The sequence below is a fragment of the Theropithecus gelada genome, chromosome 7b, assembly GCF_003255815.1.
Source record: "Theropithecus gelada isolate Dixy chromosome 7b, Tgel_1.0, whole genome shotgun sequence".
Lineage (NCBI taxonomy): Eukaryota > Metazoa > Chordata > Mammalia > Primates > Cercopithecidae > Theropithecus > Theropithecus gelada.
The window spans coordinates 89,902,178-89,926,582 of NC_037675.1; the positions used below are offsets into that span (position 1 = coordinate 89,902,178).

The 24,405-nt window shown below is 38.0% G+C and overlaps 1 protein-coding gene and 1 pseudogene across 4 annotated transcripts in view; one reads left to right on the top strand and one right to left on the bottom strand.

Annotated features, from left to right (window-relative positions):
* The window catches only part of PTPN21 (protein tyrosine phosphatase, non-receptor type 21), an 88,545-nt gene that overhangs the window by 42,653 nt on the left and 21,487 nt on the right, over positions 1-24,405 (bottom strand). For all 4 annotated transcript variants that reach the window (XM_025391907.1, XM_025391908.1, XM_025391906.1 and 1 more), the window contains one exon: positions 8,775-8,944. In XM_025391907.1, the coding sequence (XP_025247692.1) occupies positions 8,775-8,944 (170 nt within the window). The remainder of the gene's footprint in view (positions 1-8,774; positions 8,945-24,405) is intronic.
* On the top strand, positions 5,220-5,346 carry LOC112629644 (annotated as a pseudogene).

A 24,405-nucleotide genomic window follows, 5' to 3' on the forward strand; every position in this document is an offset into this window, starting at 1 on the left:
CCTCAGCTTCCTGAGTAGCAGGGACTACAGGTGCACACCACCATGCCTGGCAAATTTTTCTATTTTTTGTAGAGATGGAGTTTCACCATGTTGTCCAGGCTAGTCTCAAACTCCTGGGCTCAAGTAATCCTAGTGCTTGGATTCAAAATGCTGGGACTACAGACATGAACCACCATGCAGAGCCCCTAGATGGTTTCAAACAAGGATGACAAAGTCCTCAACCATATGACACTTACACATACACTTTAATCAATCTAATGAGTTACTTATCCTAGATTATAGTTATTTCAAAACTAAAACGATCCTATAAGACAATTAGTCATCTGCTCCATGCCCTGTAAAACAGTCCCTACAATTTCTTTTTAGTTGGAGAAATGGAAAGCCAGTGGCCAATCTTTACTTTAAAAGCTGACTAGTAACTTGGTAATATAAGATTTTGCTTACCTTGTTTGGTGGAAGTTCCCTAGCACTGGAAAGTAAAGCCAGAGAAAAATGATTTCTGATATTTCAGACCAGGCTGATATTACAGTATTTCTGAGGAAATCCCTCAAAACAGCTGTTAAGATGCTTTCTTAATATCTGGTAATGTGGGTTTACTTCTGTTTACCACCCTGTTTGTACTTTCAATATATACGGCATCAGTTACCAGAACAAGGTTTAGAGTCAAGCAGACCTGAACTCTCCAAATTAGTATTCTGCATGAACTTGGGCAAGTCATAATCTGTGAATTCAAATTCTATCACCAGTAAAATGAGGGTACCATCACCCCTTCACAGGACTGAACATATTCCAATAATAATATATGTAAATGACTAAGAGCATAGCCGGCAAACAGCAGCTGTATCAATCACGTACTTGAAGCCACTCACTTCTCCATTTTGATAAAACTCTAGGGTGAAGATTTACTATTTCCTTTTATTTATTTGCTCAACAGGTAATTACTGGGGTCTACTATATGTTAAGCATTATTCTAGATGCTGGGGATACAGTGCTAAATGGAGATCACAGACACTCTGCCAGAGCAGTCTATGGAGCCATCTGGAATCCAAAATGTCCTCCATATTCGGTGCCTGTGAAGTGCAACCCAGTTACAGTTCATGTTTGAATTCCTCTGAGAGCCCACCCCTTTAATCATTTCATATGAGTCTTTATCATCTTATTTCAGCCACAGACATGTAAACCTCTGTTCTTTATTACCGAAGAACCTGACCAAAACACCATTCATTCAAATAAGAAGAATTTGGATCCACCTTTTCCCCTTCCACCTGCTAACAGCCAAACCCATGGATTTCCGTCCATTAGCTAATGGGATGCTGGCAGTTGTGGGATCCATCAGACAGAAAAACTTGAGATTTTCTATAAAGCAGCTCTTTTCAAAAGCTTATCTGAGGAAGACTGTGTTTAGGGAAGTCTGTCTATTGAACATGCTATTCACAGATTCCATTCTAAATATTCTAGGCCTTTTCCTTAAATCAAAAACACTAGAAAGGGCCAGGTGAGGCGGCTCACACCTATAATCCCAGCACTTTGGGAGGCCAAGGCGGGCAGATCACTTGAGGTCAGGAGTTGGAGACCAGGCTGGCCAGCATGGTGAAACCCCATCTCTAGTAAAAATACAAAAATTAGCCAGGTGTGGTGGCACACGCCTGTAGTCCCAGCTACTTGGGAGGCTGAGGGAGGAGAATCACTTGAATCCAGGAAGCAGAGGTTGCAGTGAGCTGAGATGGCGCCATTGCACTCCAGCCTGGGCATCACCACAGAGAGACTCCATCTCAAAACAAAAAACAAAAAACATGAAAAGCAATATACTTGAACCCAATTAATGTAGCCTTCCACAGCCTTACATTGTACTGTTATGAGAATTGATTCTTCCATATTTGCTTTAACTTATTCATTTCTAGTTCAATGTCTTACATAAAATTATACCTGAAAGTTTCTGTTTAAATGATATACCAGGAAAATGTGTCATGCTTGCAAAGAGGTATGCTTCTTTGTGTTACATAATGAATGATGGAACTCAGATTTCTTCTTTTGCTTTGGCTGCCATTAAGCTCACAGCTAAAATCCAGGCATAGTCACAATCATCATTATCCCTCTTAATTGCTTTCTCCACTATTTAATAATAGCTACCTTTAAGTGATGAAGAGCTGGAGCTCAGAGATTAAGCAACATGCTCAAATGCATAGAGCTAGACTGAGATGGAGTTTGAATCCCCAGGTCTGAATGACCCAAAGGTCTTGTTCTTAACCACGACAAATCTACAGTTATAGATGTTTCTAGTATTTTTATTCATTTAGTATTTTACATGACAGTCCACAAAACACAATGGTTGAGAGCAAGGACTCAGGAGCCAGCCTGCTTGAGTCCCAATTCCAGTACATACTAGCAGTGTGACCTTGGGCAAGGTGTTCAACCCTTCTGTGTCTTGGTTTCCTCATCTACAAAATAGAGATAATAGCAACTATGTCATAGGATTTGTTATGAGAATTAAATTAATAAAATACTTGGGACAGTGTTTAATATACAGTAAAAAACCTAAGTGGTTGTTACTATATGTTATTGCATTATCCCTCAAATCCTTTAATGGAAGCAACTAGGGATGGATGAATGGACGGATGGATGGATGGATGGATGGATACACAGACTGATAGTTTGTTTTTTTTTTTGAGACAGCCTCTTGCTCTATAGTCCAGGCTGGAGTGCAGTGGCATAATCATGGCTCACTACAGCCTCAACCTCCTGGACTCAAGTGATCCTCAAGCCTCAGCCTCCTGAGTAGCTGGGACCACAGGTGTACACCACCACACCTGGCTAAATTGTTTTTAATTTTTTTATAGAAACAGGGTCTCTCTATGTCGCCCGGGCTGGTCTCAAACTCCTGAGCTCAAGCGATCCTCCCACCTCGGCCATCCAAAGTGCCTGGATTACAGGCATGAGCCACTACACCCAGCCATAATATGTTTTTCTTAAAGAAGTATTTACTGTAGGAGCAGATGGCCAAGAAATTTCACTTCAATGGCATTATCACTTTTTGCTAAAATTTCTATATATTGGTGGGGCTGAAGATGGCTTATAAATATGTTATTTCAATATTTTTGCAGGCCGGGTGCGGTGGCTCATGCCTGTAATCCCAGCACTTTGGGAGGCCAAGGAGGGTGGATCATGAGGTCAGGAGATTGAGATCACTGTAGCCAACATGGTGAAACCCCATCTCTACTAAAAATACAAAAATTAGTTGGGCATGGTGGTGAGCACCTGCAATCCCAGCTATTTCAGAGGCTGAGGCAGGAGAATCGCTTGAACCTGGGAGTCGGACGTTGCAGTGAGCCAAGATCACGCCACTGCACTCCAGCCTGGCAACCGAGCAACAAGAATGAAATAATAGGAAAAAAAACAAAGCAGTAATAAAATGTAACACGTAGACCTGAATTCAAAACTGTCAGCCAAGGAATAAAAGAAATTGCACATTTTAATTCAAAAGCAAGTATTCCATAAACTTGCCCGAAAGTAAAAATATGCTGATCAGATATTTTATCTAAATCTTTATCAAGTTACTGATCAACTTTCCAATATAAAATATTTCATACAATATATGACAAGAATTATATAATAAATTAGGTGACCACATTTTGCACAACAGAAATTCCAAATAATGTATGAAGAGGCAGCTTTTTCTCTTCATCTGTTTTTCTTAGACTAGTAATAGAAGACAATGTGTAGGCATCGACATTTTTATTTTTTAAGTTTTATTTTGGAAATTCTGAAATATATGTATAGACATTAAGTATAGTGACCCCATCTCCTTATCATGGTGCCTCACCCATCAACCTTATGCCTACCACGTTTTCTCCATCCATCCTCTCCTGTGCCCCCTCCACCACCAGTGTTTTACAGCAAATCCCAGACGTCATGCCACCTGTACTTCAGTACATATCCCTAAAAGGTAAGCTTTATTTTTTAAAAACGTAACTACATTTTTATCACACCCAACAAAATGAACATCTTTATACTGAGTACTCAATACCTGATTCATATGCAATTTTCATGATCGCCTCAAAAATGCATTTTTACAATTTTCTTAAATTAGAATCCAAACAAGGTCTACGGATTACATTTAATGGATATTTCTAAATCTCTCTTGCTATAAAAAAGAAAGTTTTTATTCCCTTTTATTTTCATGTTATTAACAGAAATGGAGCCATTTGTCATGTAGAATTTCCTACCTTCTGGACTTTTGTGATTGTAGTCTCATGGGGTCATTTGGCAAGTTTACATGCTCTCACATTTTTCCTGAAAACTGATCATTAGATTTAGAGCAGCACTGTCTAAAAGAACATTCTACAGTGATATAAATTATCTGTATCTGCGCTGCCCAATATAGTAGCCATTAGCCACATGTGGCTATTCAGTACCTGAACTGTAGCTAGTGCAAGAAAAATTTTAATTGTATTAATTTTAATTAACTATAAATAGCCACATATAGCTAACAACTACCTTACTGAACAGTGCAGACTAGAGGCTTGCTTCGATACAAGTTCATTTTAGTCATTTAACCTGGTGGTGCCTGGTACTTCCGGATGCATCACATCAGAAGAAATGGTATTTGGTTGTCCCACTTACAGTGATGCTGACATTGCCCACTGAGTTCAGATGATGCCAGCCTGTTCCTTTTACCCAAAGGTTTTAGCCAATACTGATGATTGTTACCTCTTTATACAATCTATAAAGATAGGATAAACTTACTGCCATTCAGAATAATGTATTGTATTCTAGTAAGTTTCAAAGGTGACCAATGAGGTTATTTTTTTTTAAGTATTATGAATTCGTGAATTTTAAAAGACATATTCGATGTGTTTCAATTCATGCAGTTGTATTCTTTTTTTGTTTGTTTGTTTTATTTTGTTTGAGATGGGGTCTCACCGTCGTCCAGGCTGGAGTATAGTGGCTCAAACTCAGCTCACTGCAACCTCTGCCTCCCAGGTTCAAGCGATTCTCCTGCTTCAGCCTCCTGAGTAGCTGGGATTACAGGCATGCACCACCACGCTCGGCTAATTTTTGTATTTTTAGTAGAGACGGGGTTTCACCATGTTGGCTAGGCTGGTCTCAAACTCCTGACCTCAAGTGATCCACCCACCTCGGCCTCCCAAAGTACTGGGATTACAGGCGTGAGTCACCGTGCCCAGCCTAGTTGGTCAAAATTATGATGGTCAAAATTTCCAAGCTTTGTGCAGTGGCAGTATCGTAGCCAGTGAGGTTCAAATGAGGCACAATTATTGATGATTGAAACAAAATTTCCTCTTTTGCAAGAACTCCAGGCACCAGAGTGTTTGTTCGCTCTGCCATGTGAGGACCCAGCCGGAAGTTCTGCAAGCCAGGAAGGGAGCCCTCATGAGACCTCAACTATGCTCAGATCTCCAAACTGAGAAAATACATCAGCTACTCAGTCTATAATATTTTGTTATGGCAGCTCGCACTAAGATATATTCACAGGTCGTTTTTGCTAGATATATAATCATTGCCTCCTATTTCCTTTCCTTGAGGATGTTAAATGTTACTTTTTTGTCCGTTGGCATGAAGTGTTTTTCCAGAAGTCTGACACCAATCTTATTTTCTTAATTTTATAACAGCTTTAGTCTGGATGCCCAATTTCTGGTGACTCTGCAGAATGTGTTGGCACTGATTGCTCTGGACTGACCATGCCAGGTACACAGTACGTCTTTTCAATACAGAGCTTCAAGTCATTTTCCTTTCAAGGAAGTTTTTAAAATGTGTTATAGCTAGAATATAGAATTTGTTATATAGTTTTTGGAATTTGTTCTTTGCCAATGTTTTGACTTAGATCATACTGTTAGAAGAATGTTTTGGCTTTTTCCTTTAGGGAATCCTATTACATCTATTTTTTAATCTTCTATACTTTTATAGTTTCTATCATTTCAAAATTTCTAATTGTTTTTGCAGCTATTTTCATATTCACCTGTTACATAGCCAAATTATTCCCAAGCTTTTCTAATTCAGATTTAAATGGTTCTTTCATATCATCTGTTATTTTCTTAATTTTTAAAGTTCATTTTGTAGTATTAGGTGCCAGTTTTCTGCTGCTTTGTGGTCGTATTTTTCTGTTAAGTCTGCACTTTCTAAAGGTATATTAATCAGATTGTTGTTCTCCCCCTTTGTTTTCTTTTTTCTTTTTTGAGACAGAGTTTCACTCTTGTTGCCCAGGCTGGAATACAGCAGTGCCAGCTCGGCTCACTGCAACCTCAGCCTCCTGAGTTCAAGCAATTCTCCTGCCTCGGCCTCCCGAGTAGCTGGGATTACAGGCGTGTGCCACCACACCTGGCTAATTTTGTATTTTTAGTAGAGACAGGGTTTCTCCATGTTGAGCAGGCTGATCTCGAACTCCCAACCTCAGATGATCTGCCCCCCCCTCAGCCTCCCAAAGTGCTGGCATTACAGGTGTAAGCCACCACACCCGGCCCTCCCACTTTGTTTTCTTACAATATCTTTGAGTGGGTTTTTTAAAACACCGTTTTTGAGGTATAATTGGCATACAAAGAAGCTGTTCAAATTTCAAGTTGACAATTTGGACACATGCATACATCCATGAAACCATCACTACAAGATGAGGAACATACCACCTGCAAAAGTTTCCTTGCACCCCTCATAATCTGTCTCTCCAATTCCTACCCTGTTCCTAGGAAACCACTCATCTGCTTTCTGACTATGGATGTGATAGACAGAACTCTGGATATCTTGGACCAAAAGGTAAACCTAGTGCATGGGAAGGACACACTGAGGATACTGGAGCACTAAGAGAAAGAGCGAGCGTCTGTGAAGACACTGTGGAGCTGTCAGACAAGCTCTGCAAGGCTGACTTCTGAACTTGTCTCACAGAAGTCAATGATATTTAGGGTTTTTGTTATATATAGCTATACTTAATCCTTACTGATACAACTTCTCTATCAGGCGCTCCTACACCTAATCAATGAGCAATCCTACTGATTGACTCTAATAGGCCCATTCTCTCTCAATACAGCTAATGCCTTTCTGTTCAGTTCTATATTGTAAACCTACGACTAGATTATGGCACAGGTATTCCTAAACTGGTCTCCTGCCTATAGTCTTGCCATCTCTGATCTACCTTCTATGATGGGTGATCTTTGTAAAATATAAATTTAATGATTCCATTAAATTTGAAAATCTCTTCCTCATTGTACCATGACTTTATTGCTATGCCTATTTTTTAAATCTCCTTTCTAAGTAATACCTGAAACTTCCTGAAGACATGTAATCATTTTGATTACTTCCCCTGCTTTGCAAAAACTATTCCCTCTAGAACATTTCTAAAGTCAATTTAAATGTCAGTCTCTCTACCTGTCCTGTTCAAGTTCCCCTTGCCCCACCCCTAGGAATGCACAGCTTTAATTAAAGCATTTATTATCATAGGATACTGTAACTATTTATATGAACTGCCAATTCCACCAGACTGTGAGCGGCTCCTCCAGGGTGGGATTAAAGCATATTCACCTCCCACTCTATTCAACACAGTTCTTAAGAGCGTATCTTCAGTAAATGTTTAAATGAGTTAAAGTGATCAGTTCAGGCTTTTTCCTTCTGGTTTCCATTTTCTCTTCATTATTTCTATCTCAGACTTTTACAGTCAGTTTGTGTTTATCCCTACCACTGGATCCTTACTGCTTTGACTTTCCATTCTCTCCTAATCATTAACTGGCAGACTCAAACAGCACTCCACAAACACGAGACAGCACCAGGTTCTCACTGTCCGCAAGGTACTGTGTAAGATATCATTAAGTAAAGCTAAAGAAAACATAGGCTTAAAACCTAGGAAAAAGATACCTGCAAAATCCTAATAATAGGGTATGACAATTACCATCTTAACACAAGTAGAATCAAATTCTAGGTCGTAAGCCAAAACTCATTCTGTCCTGGGGTCATAGATGCTTCATGGAGGAGGTACCTTCTGAACCACAACTCAGGAGGCAAACAGGATCCCAGTAAATACATGTGAGAGAAAGATCTAGGACACAAAGACGAAAGGGCATGCGGTATGTTTCGGGCCCTTGAAGTAGCTCAGCTTGGCTCAAAAGTAACATTAAATAGGGTTAAAAAGATAAGGCAGTGATGGGATTCACAGAACTTTGAAAACCACGCTCAAGAACTCAAATTTTATTCCTTTTTTCGTTGTCTTCAGGGGGAAAAAGAATAAGAACACTTAGTTCCTCTATTCTGCTCCTTAATATCATCTTCCCTTTCTGCTTTTGTCCCTATTAAGTGCACTTATCAGCCAAAATTTCCTGATCTTAAACACTTCCCTCCCTCTCCTCTGTACTCCCTCCCCAACCTGTCTACAGAATATAGCTAGAGGAAGAGAATTCTAGGAGCCTTCAGCACATTTCATTGAGGAATGAACACAGATTTTGTGACTAATTTTCTAACATATCTTCTCTCCTTTCCTAACCACAAAGGATCAGAAACAACACAAACATTAAAGGTAACATCACTACAGGAAGAGTGCACAGCTAGGGTAAATCCATCATTTTTCCCTTTATTCCTTTGTGCCTACGGAACCCATAAGTTACCCAACATGTAGTAAAACACTCTGACATGCCACATATGAGAACCTCTTTGTAATACCGTAGCTAAAAATGTGGGGCGAGAGGCAAAGTTCCAAACTTATCTTCTGACTTCAACCTTAGTTTCACTTTTTACATCTCACTAGACTATTTCCTAAAAACAAATGGCATGTAATTTCTCACCTGGTAATCTCCTGCTGCAGCTGAGAAACTGAAGGCACATAAAACACCACTCCAAAATAGACGGTCGGTTCCAATGCATATTTATCCAGCTGCTTCTTCAAAGGTTTTTCCAAATCTACCCACCGGCGCTGATTTTGCTTGTTGTAGTACCAAAGGCTGAAGTAAGTGACCTGGAAAGACAGAAGGTCACTGAAGGAGGCAATAACATACAAAAGGATTTCAATGACTTCAGCCGCACTAATCCCTGACCCGTGACCAAATGACAGCAGTCTCTTATTGCCTTTCTTCTCAGAGAGGAACAACAGCAAAAACTGAAGGAAAAAAAGGAGGTAAGACCTATCTGTAACTAGCTACTCATATTCAGGAAACAGAGGCAAAAACCCAATTGCACTTGCATATCATTTACTGAACTCTGCCCCAAAAAACTGCATTCATGACCTAGACACTGGAATGTAGTGGGTGCTACTCAATTTTATATGCAGGTTTTAAAAACAACAAAAATACAGAAGAATTTATCCTTGGTTTTTCAATTACTAAAACATTAAATTTGTCATATATATGTATATATACGTATATATACATGTATTTGTCACATATACATATATACATACATGTGTTTATCATATATGTATATATGTATATTTATCATATATGCATATATATCATATATACATATATACACACATATATATCTATATACATATATTTGAGATAGAGTCTCACTCTGTTGCCCAGGCTACAGTGCAGTGGCGCAATCTCAGCTCACTGCAACCTCCGTCTCCCACGTTCAAGTCATTCTCCTGCCTCAGCCTCCATAGCAGCCAAGATTATAGCATGCACCACCACACCCAGCTAATTTTTTGTATTTTTAGTAGAGACAGGGTTTACCATGTTGGTCAGGCTGGTCTCAAACTCCTGATATCAGCTGATCTGCCCACCTCGGCCTCCCAAAGTTCTAGGAATATAGACATGAGCCAGCCACTGCACTCAGTCTCATAATTAATATTTTTAAATAATCATAACTGGGGTTCTACCCAGTGGAATGCTGAGTAAACAGTGTTAAACCAACTTTTCACTACTCTTAGTTCTGGTTTCTATAAAAGAAATTATTTTATTTTCTTTTTTAAATTCATGGTAAGTACCATGAATTCCAGTATTCAGTTCTAGTATTCAGATGCAATTGCAACTCTTCTTTACCCCTTTGTCCTCAAAATTTCATTAGATATACATTTGAAACAATTATAATGCTGTGGAGGTGAATTAACTCTCTCTACACACACACACACACACACACACACACACACACACTGCATGAGAAAAGCTATGACTAATGCAGTAAAATAACCTTAGTGTATTACTCAGAAGTTTAAAGAAAATGCCCGGATGTCTTAGCATTTATATCTCACTGGCTGTGTAATGAAACTGTTAAGGTAAATCAATACTAGCCCTGGGCCTGGTCAACCTGAAAGGGAATTAATACACTTACGTGACAGCCTCAAGCTACTGCTAATACTTGCCTCAAAATCAATCTACAAATCAAGACAATTGGAAAATCACCACTTTGTAGTTGTAAACTCCAGAATAACACTGTCCCAACAGAACTTAGTATGATGATGGAAATGATCTACATCTCACTGTCCAATAAAGCAGCCACTAGCCACATGTGGCTACTGAGCAATTGAAATGTGGTAGTGCCACCGAGGAGCTGTATTTTTAATATTATACAAGTTTAATTGACTTAAATAGTTGCAAGTATCTAGTGGCTACTGTATTGGACAGTATAGATTTAAAGCAACAAGAAAACTGAGAAATAATAGGCCATTTCTTTGAACTGCAATCCTCATTCAAGTAAAAAACAAAACTTTAATTTGCAAGGGAAAAGATTATGCAAACATGCCCTCAATAGTCCTTTTATTATTTTTTAACAAGGTAAGAACTATACCTTTAAAATGAGTTGATCAAATAAATTCAACAAGAATGAGGAATGTGCCCATTTTCCCCTATATCCACAAGTCCCTAGAATACTGCTGGAATTCAATAAATTTTGTTGAATGAAAAGAAGGAATATTCTCTTGATTCTTAGTTGCCACCCAAGTCATCACACAAGAATGGAATATTTTGAACATTTCCTATGTACCTGGTTCTATTCCAAGAACTGTAGAGATACCATAGATTAAATCACCATCACTAATTTATGAAGTAGGTATTTTTTTATCTGTGTAAAACCTCAAAGCCAGTGTTTCCCCCAAGTATTGTCCCTGGACTACCTCTACCAGAAGTATCTAGAGGGTTTCCTGGGCCCTAAAAAGCTATTAATCTCCTAAGTAATTCTTGTGTCCTTTAAAGTTGGATAACTTTGCACTACACTACACTGCTCCTCCAAAGTTATGCAAGAGAAAGTTATATAAAACCTTATCTTTGGCTAGGTGTGGTGGTTCACACCTGGAATGCCAGCACTTTAGGAGGTTGAAGTGGGAGGATTTCTTGAGCCCAGGAGTTTGAGACAAATCTGGGCAACATGGCAAAACACTGCCTCTGCAAAAAATACAAAAAATTAGCTGGAAGTGGTAACGTGCGCCTGTAGTCTCATCTACTTGGCAGGTTGATCACTTGAACCCAGGAGGTAGACAGAGGCTGCAGTAAGCTAAGATTGCACCACTGCACTCCAGCCTGGGTAACAAAGTGAGACCCTGCCTTAAAAAAAAAAAAAAATAATAATAATAATAAATCATTGACAAGCTGCATGGAAATAAAATTTTTGAAAATCCAAGCACACTGTAACATATCTGAAAGGCCAAGTCCCATTGTTAATTATATTCTGAAGTTATGACATTTTAAAATGAATTGCTTATTATCTGTAAGCACAGAATATGTATCACACAGTTATAGAAAACAAGTAATGTTCTTTTCTTCTTTTAAACTGAAACTTATAGAAAACAAAAATCTGGTTTAATAGAAAGAGCTTGATGTTTAATTCCAAAGTTCTGAGTTTGATTTCCAGCAGTTACTTACTAGGAGTGAAATGGTAAAGTCAATCAGTCCAATTTGGTTTTCTCAAGTGTCAAATAAAGTAATACCTCCCTCACAATGCTATCATGAGGACTGGATAAGGGAAAACTATGTAAGTATATTTTCCTACTAGAAAACCATAATATTTTATTTTTTGAGAGAGAGTCTCACTCTATCACTTAGGCGGGAGTGTACTGGCATGATCACAGTTCACTGCAACTTCGAACTCTCACGCTCAAGTGATCCTTCCGCCCCAAACTCCTAAGTAGTTAGACAACAGATACATGCCACCACACCAGGCTATTTTTTTTTTTTTTTTTTTTTTTTTTGGTCAAGACAGGGTCTCACTATGTTGCCCAGACTGGTCTTAAACTCCCGGCTTCAAGTGATCCTCTCGTCTCAGCTTCTCAAAGTGCTGGGATTATAGGAGTATGCCACCGTGCCAGCCTGAAAACCACTATATATTTTTAAATATTATTTAGTCCACCCATTCTCTCCACTACCAACAAAATCAATTATTGACTCCTCCCCTCAAAAGACTTTTAAAATTACCTACGTGTATTTGGTTACAGCAAAAAACATTTCTGTTACTATGTTTGTTTTCTGCTCCATCTTAGAACACAAGTTTTGGACTGAATGTACCACATTTGGTCTATAATGCCAGATTAGGAATCCTTTAGGATCTAAAATGGTTTGGTATGTCTTTTTTTTTTTTTTTTTTTGATACGGAATTTCACTCTTGTTGCCCAAGCTAGAGTGCAATGGTGCGATCTCAGCTCACTGCAACCTCTGCCTTCTGGTTTCAAGCGATTCTCCTGCCTCAGCCTCCTGAGTAGCTAGGATTACAGGCACCTGCCATCACGCCCAGTTAATTTTTTTTTAATTTTTTTTTTAATTTTATTTTTTAGTAGAGATGGGGTTTCACCATGTTGGCCAGGCTGGTCTTGAACTCCTGATTTCGTGATCTGCCCACCTCAGCCTCCCAAAGTGCTGGGATTATAGGCATGAGCCACCACACCCAGCTGTATGTCACCATTTTTAACCAAAATGAAAAGGTTTTAAAAATACGCTTTGAATAAATTAACTTTCCCTTTAAATACAGTTGAACTAGACTGTTCCAAATACAAAAACAGAATTATAAAATTTTAGGTTTATTGTATAATTTGTGGTTGTACCGTTTGTGAATGGACTGTAATATAATTAAAATAACAGCCAAACAATCTGCTAGCATTCTGTTAAAAAGCACATTCTGAAAGGAAAACTGTTAAAATGTGCTAACTTCATCAGTGCATCTATTACTCATGCAACATGAATTAGAAAATCAAATAGAACTGAACAAATACATTTGTTGAAATTGCATAATTAGTTTTTCACAAATTATAGACCACAGAAGAGAGTAGCAAGAACTTTATCTATAGGTACAAACAGCTGAAAAGAATGGTGGGCTTAGGCCGGGCACGGTGAATTGCGCCTGTAATTCCAGCACTTTGGGAGGCTGAGGCCAGTGGATCACTTGAGGTCAAGAGTTCGAGACTGGCCTGGCCAACATGGTGAAACTCCACTTCTACTAAAAATACAAAAAATTAGCCGAGTATGGTAGAGGATGCCTATAATCCCAGCTACTCAGGAGGCTGAGACAAGAGAATCGCTTGAACCCAGGAGGCGGAAGTGAACCGAGATTGTGCCACTGCACCACTGCACTCCAGCCTGGGCAACAGAGCAAGACGGTCTCAAAAAAAAAAAAAAAAAAAAGAATGGTGGGCTTAGTAAATTCTTTGTTGGTTAGCTCTTTTAAATAAAGGAGTCTAAGATTTGGGACATTTGAATATTGACTTTGTAGCTTGTCATGGATAGATTATTTACAGGACTTTCTTGTGCATAACTATTGTAGTTAAAGTATTTGCTTTGGGATCTGCCCCAATGTTCAAGTTCTATCTTAAGAAGTAGTGAAAGCTAGCCAAAAATCAAATTTATACCTTGTTAAATTTATACCTTGTTAAATTGAGGTATTATATTTCTAAAATTGCTCCTAGAAATGTTTATATACATATGGGTAACTAAATTATCGTAACATTATAATCCTGGGATTGAAAGCTCTCTTAGAATGTCTACACATATATAATCAAGTTACAACATCTGATTCCATGAGATTTTATGACTATAATATCATCTGTTTCTAAAATAGGTAGGTGGAACTTGAACAACAAAATTTTGTGATTAAATTCTCATCAGGCAAGGATTTTTCCTGGATAAGACCATTTCTTTTTGGCTCGTCTTGAATAACAACCTTAAGAATCTGAATAATTAACTTTCCAAAATAATTTAAAATCCATTCAAAAAACAAACAAGATGGGGGATGAGCACAAAAATCAAGGAAAAGGAGAGAATACTTTCTAACTCAATCGATAGGCCAGCATTACCCCAATACCAAAGCCAGACAAAAGATAACCACAAGAAAACTATAGCCCGACATCCCTTATAAATATAGATGCAAAAATTCTAAGCAAATATTAAAAAACTGAGTCTAACAGCACACTAAAAGGATTATACACCATGACTAAGTGGGATTCATCCCAGGACTGCAAGGGTAGTAAAACATACCCCCTAAAATCATCATACCACATTACTAAGACAAAAGAAATAAAACACACATGACCATCTCAATTGATTCAGAAAAAGCATTTGACAAAATCCAACATCCTTAATGATAAAATAAAACACCTACAAAAACAGGAATAGAAGAATAGAGAAGAGCTTCTCAACACGTCAATGAGCATTTAGGAAAAACCCACAGCTAATACCATACTCCATGGTGAAAGACTGAAAGCTTTCCCCCTAAGATCAGTAACAAGACAAGGATGCCAATGTTCACCACTGCCATTTGATGTTGTACTGAAGGTTCTAAACAGAGCAATTACGCAAGAAAAATAAAAGACATTTAAACTGGAAAGAAGAAGTAAAACTATCTCTATGCATAGATGACATAATCCTATACATAGAAAATCCTTCAAATCCACCCCCCAACCCTGACAGACACACACACACCCCTACTCGAGATAATAAATTCAGTGAAGTTTGCAGGGTACAAAATAAACATGCAAAAATCAGCTGCTCTATACCAGCAATGTACATGTCAAAAAAAGAAAACAATCCCATTTATAGTAATATCCGAAAGAACAAAATATGTAGGAAGAAATTTGACCAAGAAGGTGAAAAGGCATATTCTGAACACAACTAAACAGTGCTAAAAGAAATTAAGGAAAATCTAAATAAATAGAAAGATACCCCATGTTCATATATTGAAATACTTAATATTGTTAAGGTACAGTACTACCCAAAGTAATCTTCAAATTCAAATGCAATACCTATCACAATCCCAATATGCTTTTTCCTAGAGATGAAAAGCCAAACCTCAAATTCACATGGGCCTGCAAGGGGCTCCATATAGCCAAAACAATACTGAAAAAGAATAACAAAATTGGAGGACTCACACTTCCTTGTTTCAAAACTTATTACAAGGCTATAGTCATCAAAACAGTGTGGTACTGGCATAAGGAGAGACATACAAAAAAATAGAATAGAGAGTCCAGAAATGAACCTATGCATCTACAGTCAACTGATTTTAAATAAGGGTGCCAAGACCAGCTGGTGGGAAAAAGAATACTCTCTTTAACAAATAGTGCTGGGACAACTGAAGATCCACATACAAAAGAATGAAGTTGGATCCCTACTCCACACCATATATATAAAGTAAGTAAATATAAGAAGTGACCCGTAAAATAGTTTAGAAGAAAACATTAGGGTAAATCTCTGTGATCTTGAATTTGGGAATAAATGTTTGAATATAACACCAAAAACATGAGCAACAAAGAAAAAAACAGATCAACTTATTTCAAAATTACAAAACTTGCCTGGCGCAGTGGCTCGTGTCTGTAATCCTAGCACTTTGGGAGGTTAAAGTGGGAGAAACTTGAGGTCAAGAGTTTGAGACCAGCCTGGGCAACAAAGCAAGACCCTGTCTCTACAAAAAATTTTAAAGTTAGCTGGGTGTGGTGGCACACACCTGTAGTCCCAGCTACTCGAGAGGCTAAAGTGGGAGGATCACTTGGGCCCAGGAGACCAAGGCTTCAGTGAGCTATAATTATACCACTGCATTCCAGCCTGGATGACAGAGCAACACCCTCTTAAACACACACACATACACACACGCACAAAATTTAAAACTTTCATGCAAAAACCCATATCAGGCTAGGCATGGTCACTCACAGCTATAAACCTAACATTTTGGGAGGCTGAGGCAGAAGGATTGCTTGAGCTCAGAAGTTTGAGACAATCCTGGACAACATAGTGAGACCTTGCCTCTACAAAAACTAAAATTAGCTGAGTACGGTGGCACACACCTGTAGTCCCAGCTATTCAAGTGGCTGAGGTGGAAGGATCACTTTAAGCCCAACAGATCAAGGCTGCAGTGAGCCATGATTGTGCCACTGCACTTCTACCTGGGCAACAGAGCAAGACCCTGTCTCAAAAAAATAATAATAATAAATGAAGAAAGTAAAAAAAAATCTACAGAACAAAGGAGAAAATATTTGCAAATTATCTATCTGATAAAGGTCTACTATTTGAAATGTATAAAATAACTCTGACGTACAAAAAGAAACAACCCAACTTTAAAATGGGCAAAGAACTTAGACTCTTTTTGAAAAAAGATATGAATGGCCAACAAGCACATGAAAAGATGCTCAACATCATTGGTCATTACGGAAATGCAACTCAGAACCATAATGAGATACCACTTCATACCAACTAGGATGGCTATAATTTTTTAAAAAAGGAAGTAAACATTGATGAGGAGAAATTGGAACGCTTATACATTGCCAGTAGGAACAGAAAATGGTTCAGCTGCTGTGGAAAAGTTTGGTGGATCCTCAAAACACTAAATATAGAATCACCAGATGATCCAGCAATTCCCTTCCTAGGTACATACCCCAAAGAACTGAAAAACAGGTGCTCAAGCAAACACATGTATATGCACATGCACAGCAGGACTATCTGCAATAACCAAAAGGTGGAAACAAGCCAAATGTCCATCGATAGATGAATGGATAAACAAGCTTGTGGTGTATAAATATAATGAATATTCAGCCATAAAACACAATGATGTACTGGTTCATGCTACAATGTGGATGACATTCAAAAATATTATGCTAAGCAAAAGCAGCCAGAAGACAAATATTGTATAATTCTGTTTATATGAAATAGCCAAAGAAATCCCACAGGTGTGGTGGCTCACACCTGTAATCCCAAGGTGCTTGGAGGCCAAGGCGGGAGAATTGCTTGAGGCCAGGAGTTCAAGACTAGAATATATAAATTCACAGAGACAGACAGAAAGTAAATTGGTGGTTGCCAGGGGCAGGGAAGAATAGAAAATGACTGCCTATGGGATGCAGAATTTCCTTTAGGGGTGATGAAAATTTTTTACAACTAGATGGTATTATAAATGTACTAAATGCCAATGAGCTGTTTACTTTAAAAAGGTTAGTTGTGGCCAGGCACAGTGGCTCACGTCTGTAATCCCAGCACTTTGGGAGGCTGAGGCAGATCATGAGGTCAGGAGTTCAAGACCAGCCTGCTCAACATGGTGAAACCCCGTTTCTACTAAATATACAAAAAAAATAGCTGGGCATGGTGGCATGCGCCTGTAATCCCAGCTACTTGGAAGGGTAAGGCAGGGGAATTGCTTGAACCCGGGAGGCAGAGGTTGCAGTGAGCCAAGATCACACCACTGCACTTCAGCCTGGGCAACAGAGCGAGACTATCTCAAAAAAAAAAAAAAAGGTTAATTGTACATTATGTGAATTTCATCTCAGTAAAAAAATGTTTTTAAAGCTTAGAAATATTCATAATAAAAATCAAGTAAATAATTTTATTTTTATTACAATAATTTTTGAGGAACAGGTGGTGTTTGGTTACATGAATAAATTCTTTAGTAGTGATTTCTAAGATTTTGGTGCACCCATCACCTGAGTAGTACACACTGTACCAAATCTGTAGTGTTTTATCACTCACCCCTTTTATTCCCACCCTTTCCCTGGAAACCCCAAAGTCCATAATATCATTCTCATGCCTTTGCAACCCCACAGCTTAGCTCCCACTTATAAATGAGAACATATGATGTTTGATTTTCCATTCCTGAGTTATTCACTTAGTATAATGGTCTCCAACTCCATCTAGGTTGCTGCAAATGCCATTATTTTGTTCCTGAGTAGTATTCCATGGTGTGTGTGTGTGTGTGTGTGTGTGTGTGTCACATTTTCCTTATCCACTAATTGGTTGATGGACATTTAGGCTGGTTCCATATTTCTGCAATTGCGAATTGTGCTACTATAAACATGGGTGTGCAAATGTCTTTTTCATACAGTGACTTATTTTCCTCCTAGTAGATACCCAGTAGTGGGATTGCTGGATCAAATGGTAGTTTCTACTTTTAGTTCTTTAAGGAAGCTCCACATTATTTTCCATAGTGGTTGTACTAGTTTACATTACCACCAGCAGTGTAAAAGTGTTCCCTTCTCACCACATTTATACCAACATCTATTATTCTTTGATTTTTTTTTATTATGGCCATTATTACAGGAGTAAGGTGGTATAGCACTGTGATTTTATTTGCATTTTCCTCATAATTAGTGATGTTGAGGAGTTTTCTGTAAGTTTGTTGGCCATTTGTATATCTTCTTTTCAGAATTGTCTATTCATGTCTTTAGCCCATGTTTTGATATGATTATTTGTTTTTTTTTCCACTGCTTTGTCTGAGTTCCTTGTAGATTCTGGATATTAGTCCTTTGTCAGATGCACAGTTTGCAAATACTTTCTCCCACTCTGTGGGCTGTTTACTGATTACTTCTTTTGCTGTGCAGAAGCCTTTTAGTTTAACTAAATCTCATCTATTTATCTTTGTTTTTGTTGCATTTGTTTTTGGGTTATTGGTCATGAACTCTTTGCCTAGGCCAATGTCTAGAAGGATTTTTCTGATGTTATCATTTAGAATTTTAATAGTTTCAGGTCTTAGATGTAAGTCTTTGAACCTGCTTGAGTTGATTTTTGTATAAGGTGAGAGATGAGGATCCAGTTTCATTCTTCTATATATGGCTTGTCAATTATCCCAGCACCATTTGCTGAATAGGGTGTCCTTTCCCCACTGTATGTTTTTGTTTCCTTTGCTAAAGATCAGTTGGCTGTGAGTGTTTGGCTTTATTTATGGGTTCTCTATTCTGTTCCATTGACCTATGTTTTTCTACCAGTACCATGCTGTTTTGGTAACTACAGGCTTGCAGTCCAGCTGGAAGTCAGGTAATGTGATGCCTCCATATTTGTTCTTTCTACTTAGTCTTGCTTCGGCTATGGGGGCTCTTTTTTGGTTCCATATAAATTTTAGGATTGTTTTTTCTAGTTCTGTGAAGAAAGATGATGGTATTTTGATGGGAATTGCATTGAATTTATATATTGCTTTTGGCAATATGGTCATTTTCACAATATTGATTCTATCCATCCATGAGCATGGGATGTGTTTCTATTTGTTTGTGTCATCTATGATTTCTTTCAGCAGTGTTTTGCAGTTTTCCTTGTAGAGATCTTTCACCTCCTTGGCTAGGTATATTCCTGAGTATTTCATTTCTTTTTCCAGCTGTTATAAAAGAAGTTGAGTTCTTGATTTCATTCTCAGCTTCGTCACTGTTGGTGTATAGCAGTGCTACTGATTTGTGTATATTAATTATTTTCCTAAAACTTTACTGATATGGTTTGGCTGTGTCCTCACCTAAATCTCATCTTGAATTCCCACGTTGTGGGAGGGACCTGGTGGGAGGTAACTGAATCATGGGGGCAACTCTTTCTGGTGATAGTGAATAAGTCTCACGAGATCTGATGGTTTTAAAAATAGGAGTTTCCCTACACAAACTCTCTTCTCTTGTCTGCCACCATGCCTTTCATCTTCCGCCATGATTGTGAGGCCTTTCCAACCATGTGGAACTGTAAGTCCATTAAACCTTTATTTTGTAAATTGCCCAGTCTTGGCTATGACTATCAGCAGCATGAAAACAAACTAAAACATTTACTGAATTCATTTATCAGTCTAGGACCTTTTTGGATGAGTCTTTGGGGTTTTCTAGGTATACGTTCCTGTCATCAGTGAAGAGTGACAGTCTGACTTCCTCTTTACCAATTAGGATGCCCTTTCTTTCTTTCTCTTGTCTGATTGCTCTGGATAGGACTTCCAGTACTATGCTGAATACAAGTGGTGAAAGTTGACATCCATGTCTTGTTCCAGTTTTCAGGTGGAATGCTTTCAACTTTTCCCCATTCAGTATGTTAGCTGTGGGTTTGTCATAGATGGCTTTTACTACCTTCAGGTATGTCCCTTCTATGCCAATTTTACTGAGGGTTTTAATCATAAAGGAATGCTGGATTTTGTCAAATGCTTTTTCTGCATCTATTGAGATGATCATATTGTTTTAAATCCTGTTTATGTGGTCTATCACATTTACTGACTTGCGGATATTAAACCAACCCTACATCCCTGGTATGAAACCCAATTGATCATGGTGTGTTATTTTTTTTGATATGGTGCTAGATTCAGATAGCTAGTATTTTGTTGAGAATTTTTGCATCTATGTTCATCAGGGATACTGGTCTCTAGCCTTTTTTGGAACAAAGCCTCCAAGAAATTTTAGATTATGTTAAATGACCAAACATAACAATAACTGGTATTCCTGAGGAAGAAGAGAAATCTAAAAGTTGGGGAAACTTATTTGAGGGAATAATCAAGAAAAACTTCCCTGGTCTTGCTAGAGATTTAGACATCCAAATACAAGAAGCTCAAAGAACACCCAGGAAATACATCACAAAAAGATCATCACCTAGGCACACAGTCATCAGATTATCTAAAGTCAAGACAGAAGAAAGAATCTTAAAGGTCAAGTGCGGTGGCTCAAACTTGTAATCCCAGCACTTTAGGAGGCCAAGGTAGGCAGATCACTTGAGGTAAGGAGTTTGAGACCAGCCTGGCCAACATAGTCAAGCCCCAACTCTACTAAAAATATAAAAATCAGCCGGGCATGGTGGCAGAAACCTGTAATCCCAGCTACTCGGAAGGCTGAGGCCAGAGAATTGCTTGAACCTAGGAGGCGGAGGTTGCAGTGAGCGGAAATCACACCATGCACTTCAGTCTGGGCGACAGAGTGAGACACCATCTCAAGGAAAAAAAAAAGAAAGAAAGAAAAAGAAGAATCTTAAGAGCTGTGAGGCAAAAGCACCAAGTAACCTATAAAGGAAAACCTATTAGATTAACAGCAGATTTCTCAGCAGAAACTCTACAAGCCAGAAGGGATTGGGGTCCTATCTTAGCCTCCTTAAACAAAACAATTACCAGCCAAGAATTTTGTATCCAGCAAAACCAAGCTTCATAAATGAAGGAGAGATAAAGTCTTTTTCAGACAAACAAATGCTGAAATAATTTGCCACTACCAAGCCAGCACTACAAGAAATGCTGAAAGGAGCTCTTAATCTTGAAACAAAATCTCAAAATACACCAAAATAGAACCTCTTTAAAGCATAAATCTCACAGGGCCTATAAAACAGTAACACAATGGGGAAAAAAACAAATTATTCAGGCAATAACTAGCACAATGAATAGAGCAGTACCTCACATCTCAGTACTAACCTTGGATGTAAATGGTCCTAAATGCTCCCCTTAAAAGATACAGAATGGCAGAATGGATAAAAATCCACCAACCAACTATGTGCTGTGTTCAAGAGACTCATCTAACACGTAAGAACACACATAAACTTAGGTAAAGGAATGGAAAAAGATATTCCATGTTAATGGAAACCAAAAGCAAGCAGGAGTAGCTATTCTTATATCAGGCAAATCAGGCTTTAAAGCAACGACAGTTAAAAAAGACAAAGAGGGACATTACAGAATAATAAATGGTCTAGTCCAACAGGAAAATATCACTATCCCAGATATATATGCACCTAACACTGGGGCTCCCAAATTTACAAAACAATTACTACTAGACCAAAAAAATGAGATCAATGGCAACATAACTATTAGTGGGGGACTTCAATACTCCACTGACAGCACTAGACGGGTCATCAAGACAGAAAGTCAACAAAGAAACAATGGACTTAAACTATACCCTAGAACAAATAAACTTAACAGATATTTACAGAACATTCTACCCAACAACTGCAGAGTATACATTATTTTCATCAAAACATGGAACATTCTCCAAGATGGACCATATGATAGGCCACAAAACAAAGCTCAACAAATTTTAAAAATTCAAAATTACATCAAGTACTCTCTCAGACCACAACGGAATAAAACTGGAAATTAACTCCAAAATTAACCCTGAAAACTATACAAATAAATGGAAATTAAATAATATGCTCCTGAATAATTTTGGATCAACAACAAAATAAAGATGGAAATTTAAAAATTCTTTGAACTGAACGATAATAGTGACACAACCTATAAAACCTCTGGGATACAGCCGGGCACAGTGGCTCACGCCTGTAATCCCAGCACTTTGGGAGGTTGAGGTGAGCAGATCACGGTATCAGGAGTTCAAGACCAGCCTGGCCAACACAGTGAAACCCCATCTCAACTAAAATTACAAAAATTAGCCAGGCATGGCAGTGCGTGCCTGTAGTCCCAGCAGAAGGCTGAGGCAGGAGAATTGCTTGAACCTGGGAGGCAGGGGTTGTGGTGAGCCAAGATTGCACCACTGTACTCCAGCCTGGGCAACAGAGTGAGACTCCATCTCAAACAAACAAACAAAAAACCTCTGTGATACAGCAAAAGCAGTTCTAAGAGCATTAAATATATGTTAAATACATATTAAATCATAGCATTAAATGCCTATCTCAAAAAGTCTGAAAGAGCACACAAATAATCTATGCTCACAATTCAAGGAACTAGAGAAACAAGAACCAACCAAACCCAAAACCAGCAGAAGAAAAGAAATAACAAAGATCAGAGCAGAACCAAACGTAATTGAAACAAAACAAAAAACAAACAAAAAGCTGGTTCTTTGAAAAGATAAACAAAAGTGATTGACCATTAGCGAGATTAACCAAGAAAAGAGAATACCTAAATAAACTCAATTAGAAATGAATTGGGAGATATTACAACCAATACTACAGAAATGCAAAAGATCATTCAAACCTACTATGAACACCTTTGTGCGCATAAACTAGAAAACCTAAGGGAGATGGATAAAATCCTGGAAATAGACAACTCTCCTAGATTAAACCAGGAAGAAATAGAAACTCTGGACAGACCAATAACAAGTATTGAGGCTGAAATGGTAACAAAACTGCCAACGAAAAACAAGTCCAGGGCCAGATGGAGTCACAGCTGATTTCTATCTCAATTCAAAGAAGAATTGGTACCAATCCCACTGAAACTATTCCAAAAGACAGAGAAAGAGGGAATCCTCCCTCAATCATTCTATGAAGCCATCATTACCCTAATACCAAAACCAGGAAAGGACATAACAAGTACAGATTTTTTCAGCTTTATTTTTAAATGTTTAAACACAACAAATGCAGTTCGTTAAGTCTAAGAAAAAAAATGAGCCAGAAATAGACAAGCCTAACTATGAGTTCATTACAATTTCTATTTTCTAATATCTACACTTAGGTCAAGATTTTGTGCAGTTTGACAGTTAGCTGGCAACCTCATGTGAACATAACTGAAGAACACAGAATAGGGGAAAATGCGTTTGAGCAATCAAAAATACATGTTAAAGTCAATGTTATAAACCATATGCCCTTGACAAAGCAGAAATTTCTCCTATCTCTTTTATGGATTTTTTTTTCTTATTTTATACATACTTTTAATGAGTTTAGTGATTTGGTTACCCAATCCAAAGCAGATTAAAAGATGACAAATTAAAGGAAAAGCGTTTATTAAATAATAGCAAGTTGGCAGTAGAGGGAAGTAATGGGCGATATTCTTTTTAGCAAAGGAGAACACGTACATACAAACAAAAACGCCTTAAATAGAATTTACAAAGAATTACAAATGTACAGGAGTCTGGAGTTATTTACTAAAGAAACAAATAACTCCAAACATTAATTAGTCATGTATTCAACAACAATCACTGTTCCTAAAAGCAGAGTTAGTATTCTTTATTGAAGACAGATAGATGTTTATAAATTGTTTCCAAAACTTAGCACTCCAAATAGTTTGGACAAAGGAGTCAGCCTTGTTTATCAGGCAAAGTAAGTTATGAAGCGCTTCATTTCCCAAAGATAATTGGAAAATAACTATTTTATATATAGCTTTACAGTACTCTAGCCAATTTAATTGTGGTTTCATTACTTCATTTACAAGTGCAAGCATATTTTCCAAAGCCAACCATGAAAGCTGTTTCCATTTCTGCTGTTTTGGTACCTGCTATTATTTGTTTTTTGAAAGGTTTAACTAGTAGCATAGAAGCTAATTACAGTCATGTGCTGCATAACAATGTTTTAGTCAACGACAGACCACAAATGCGATGGTGGTACCCTCAGACTGTAACAGCTGAAAAATTCCTATCACACAGTGATGTTGTAG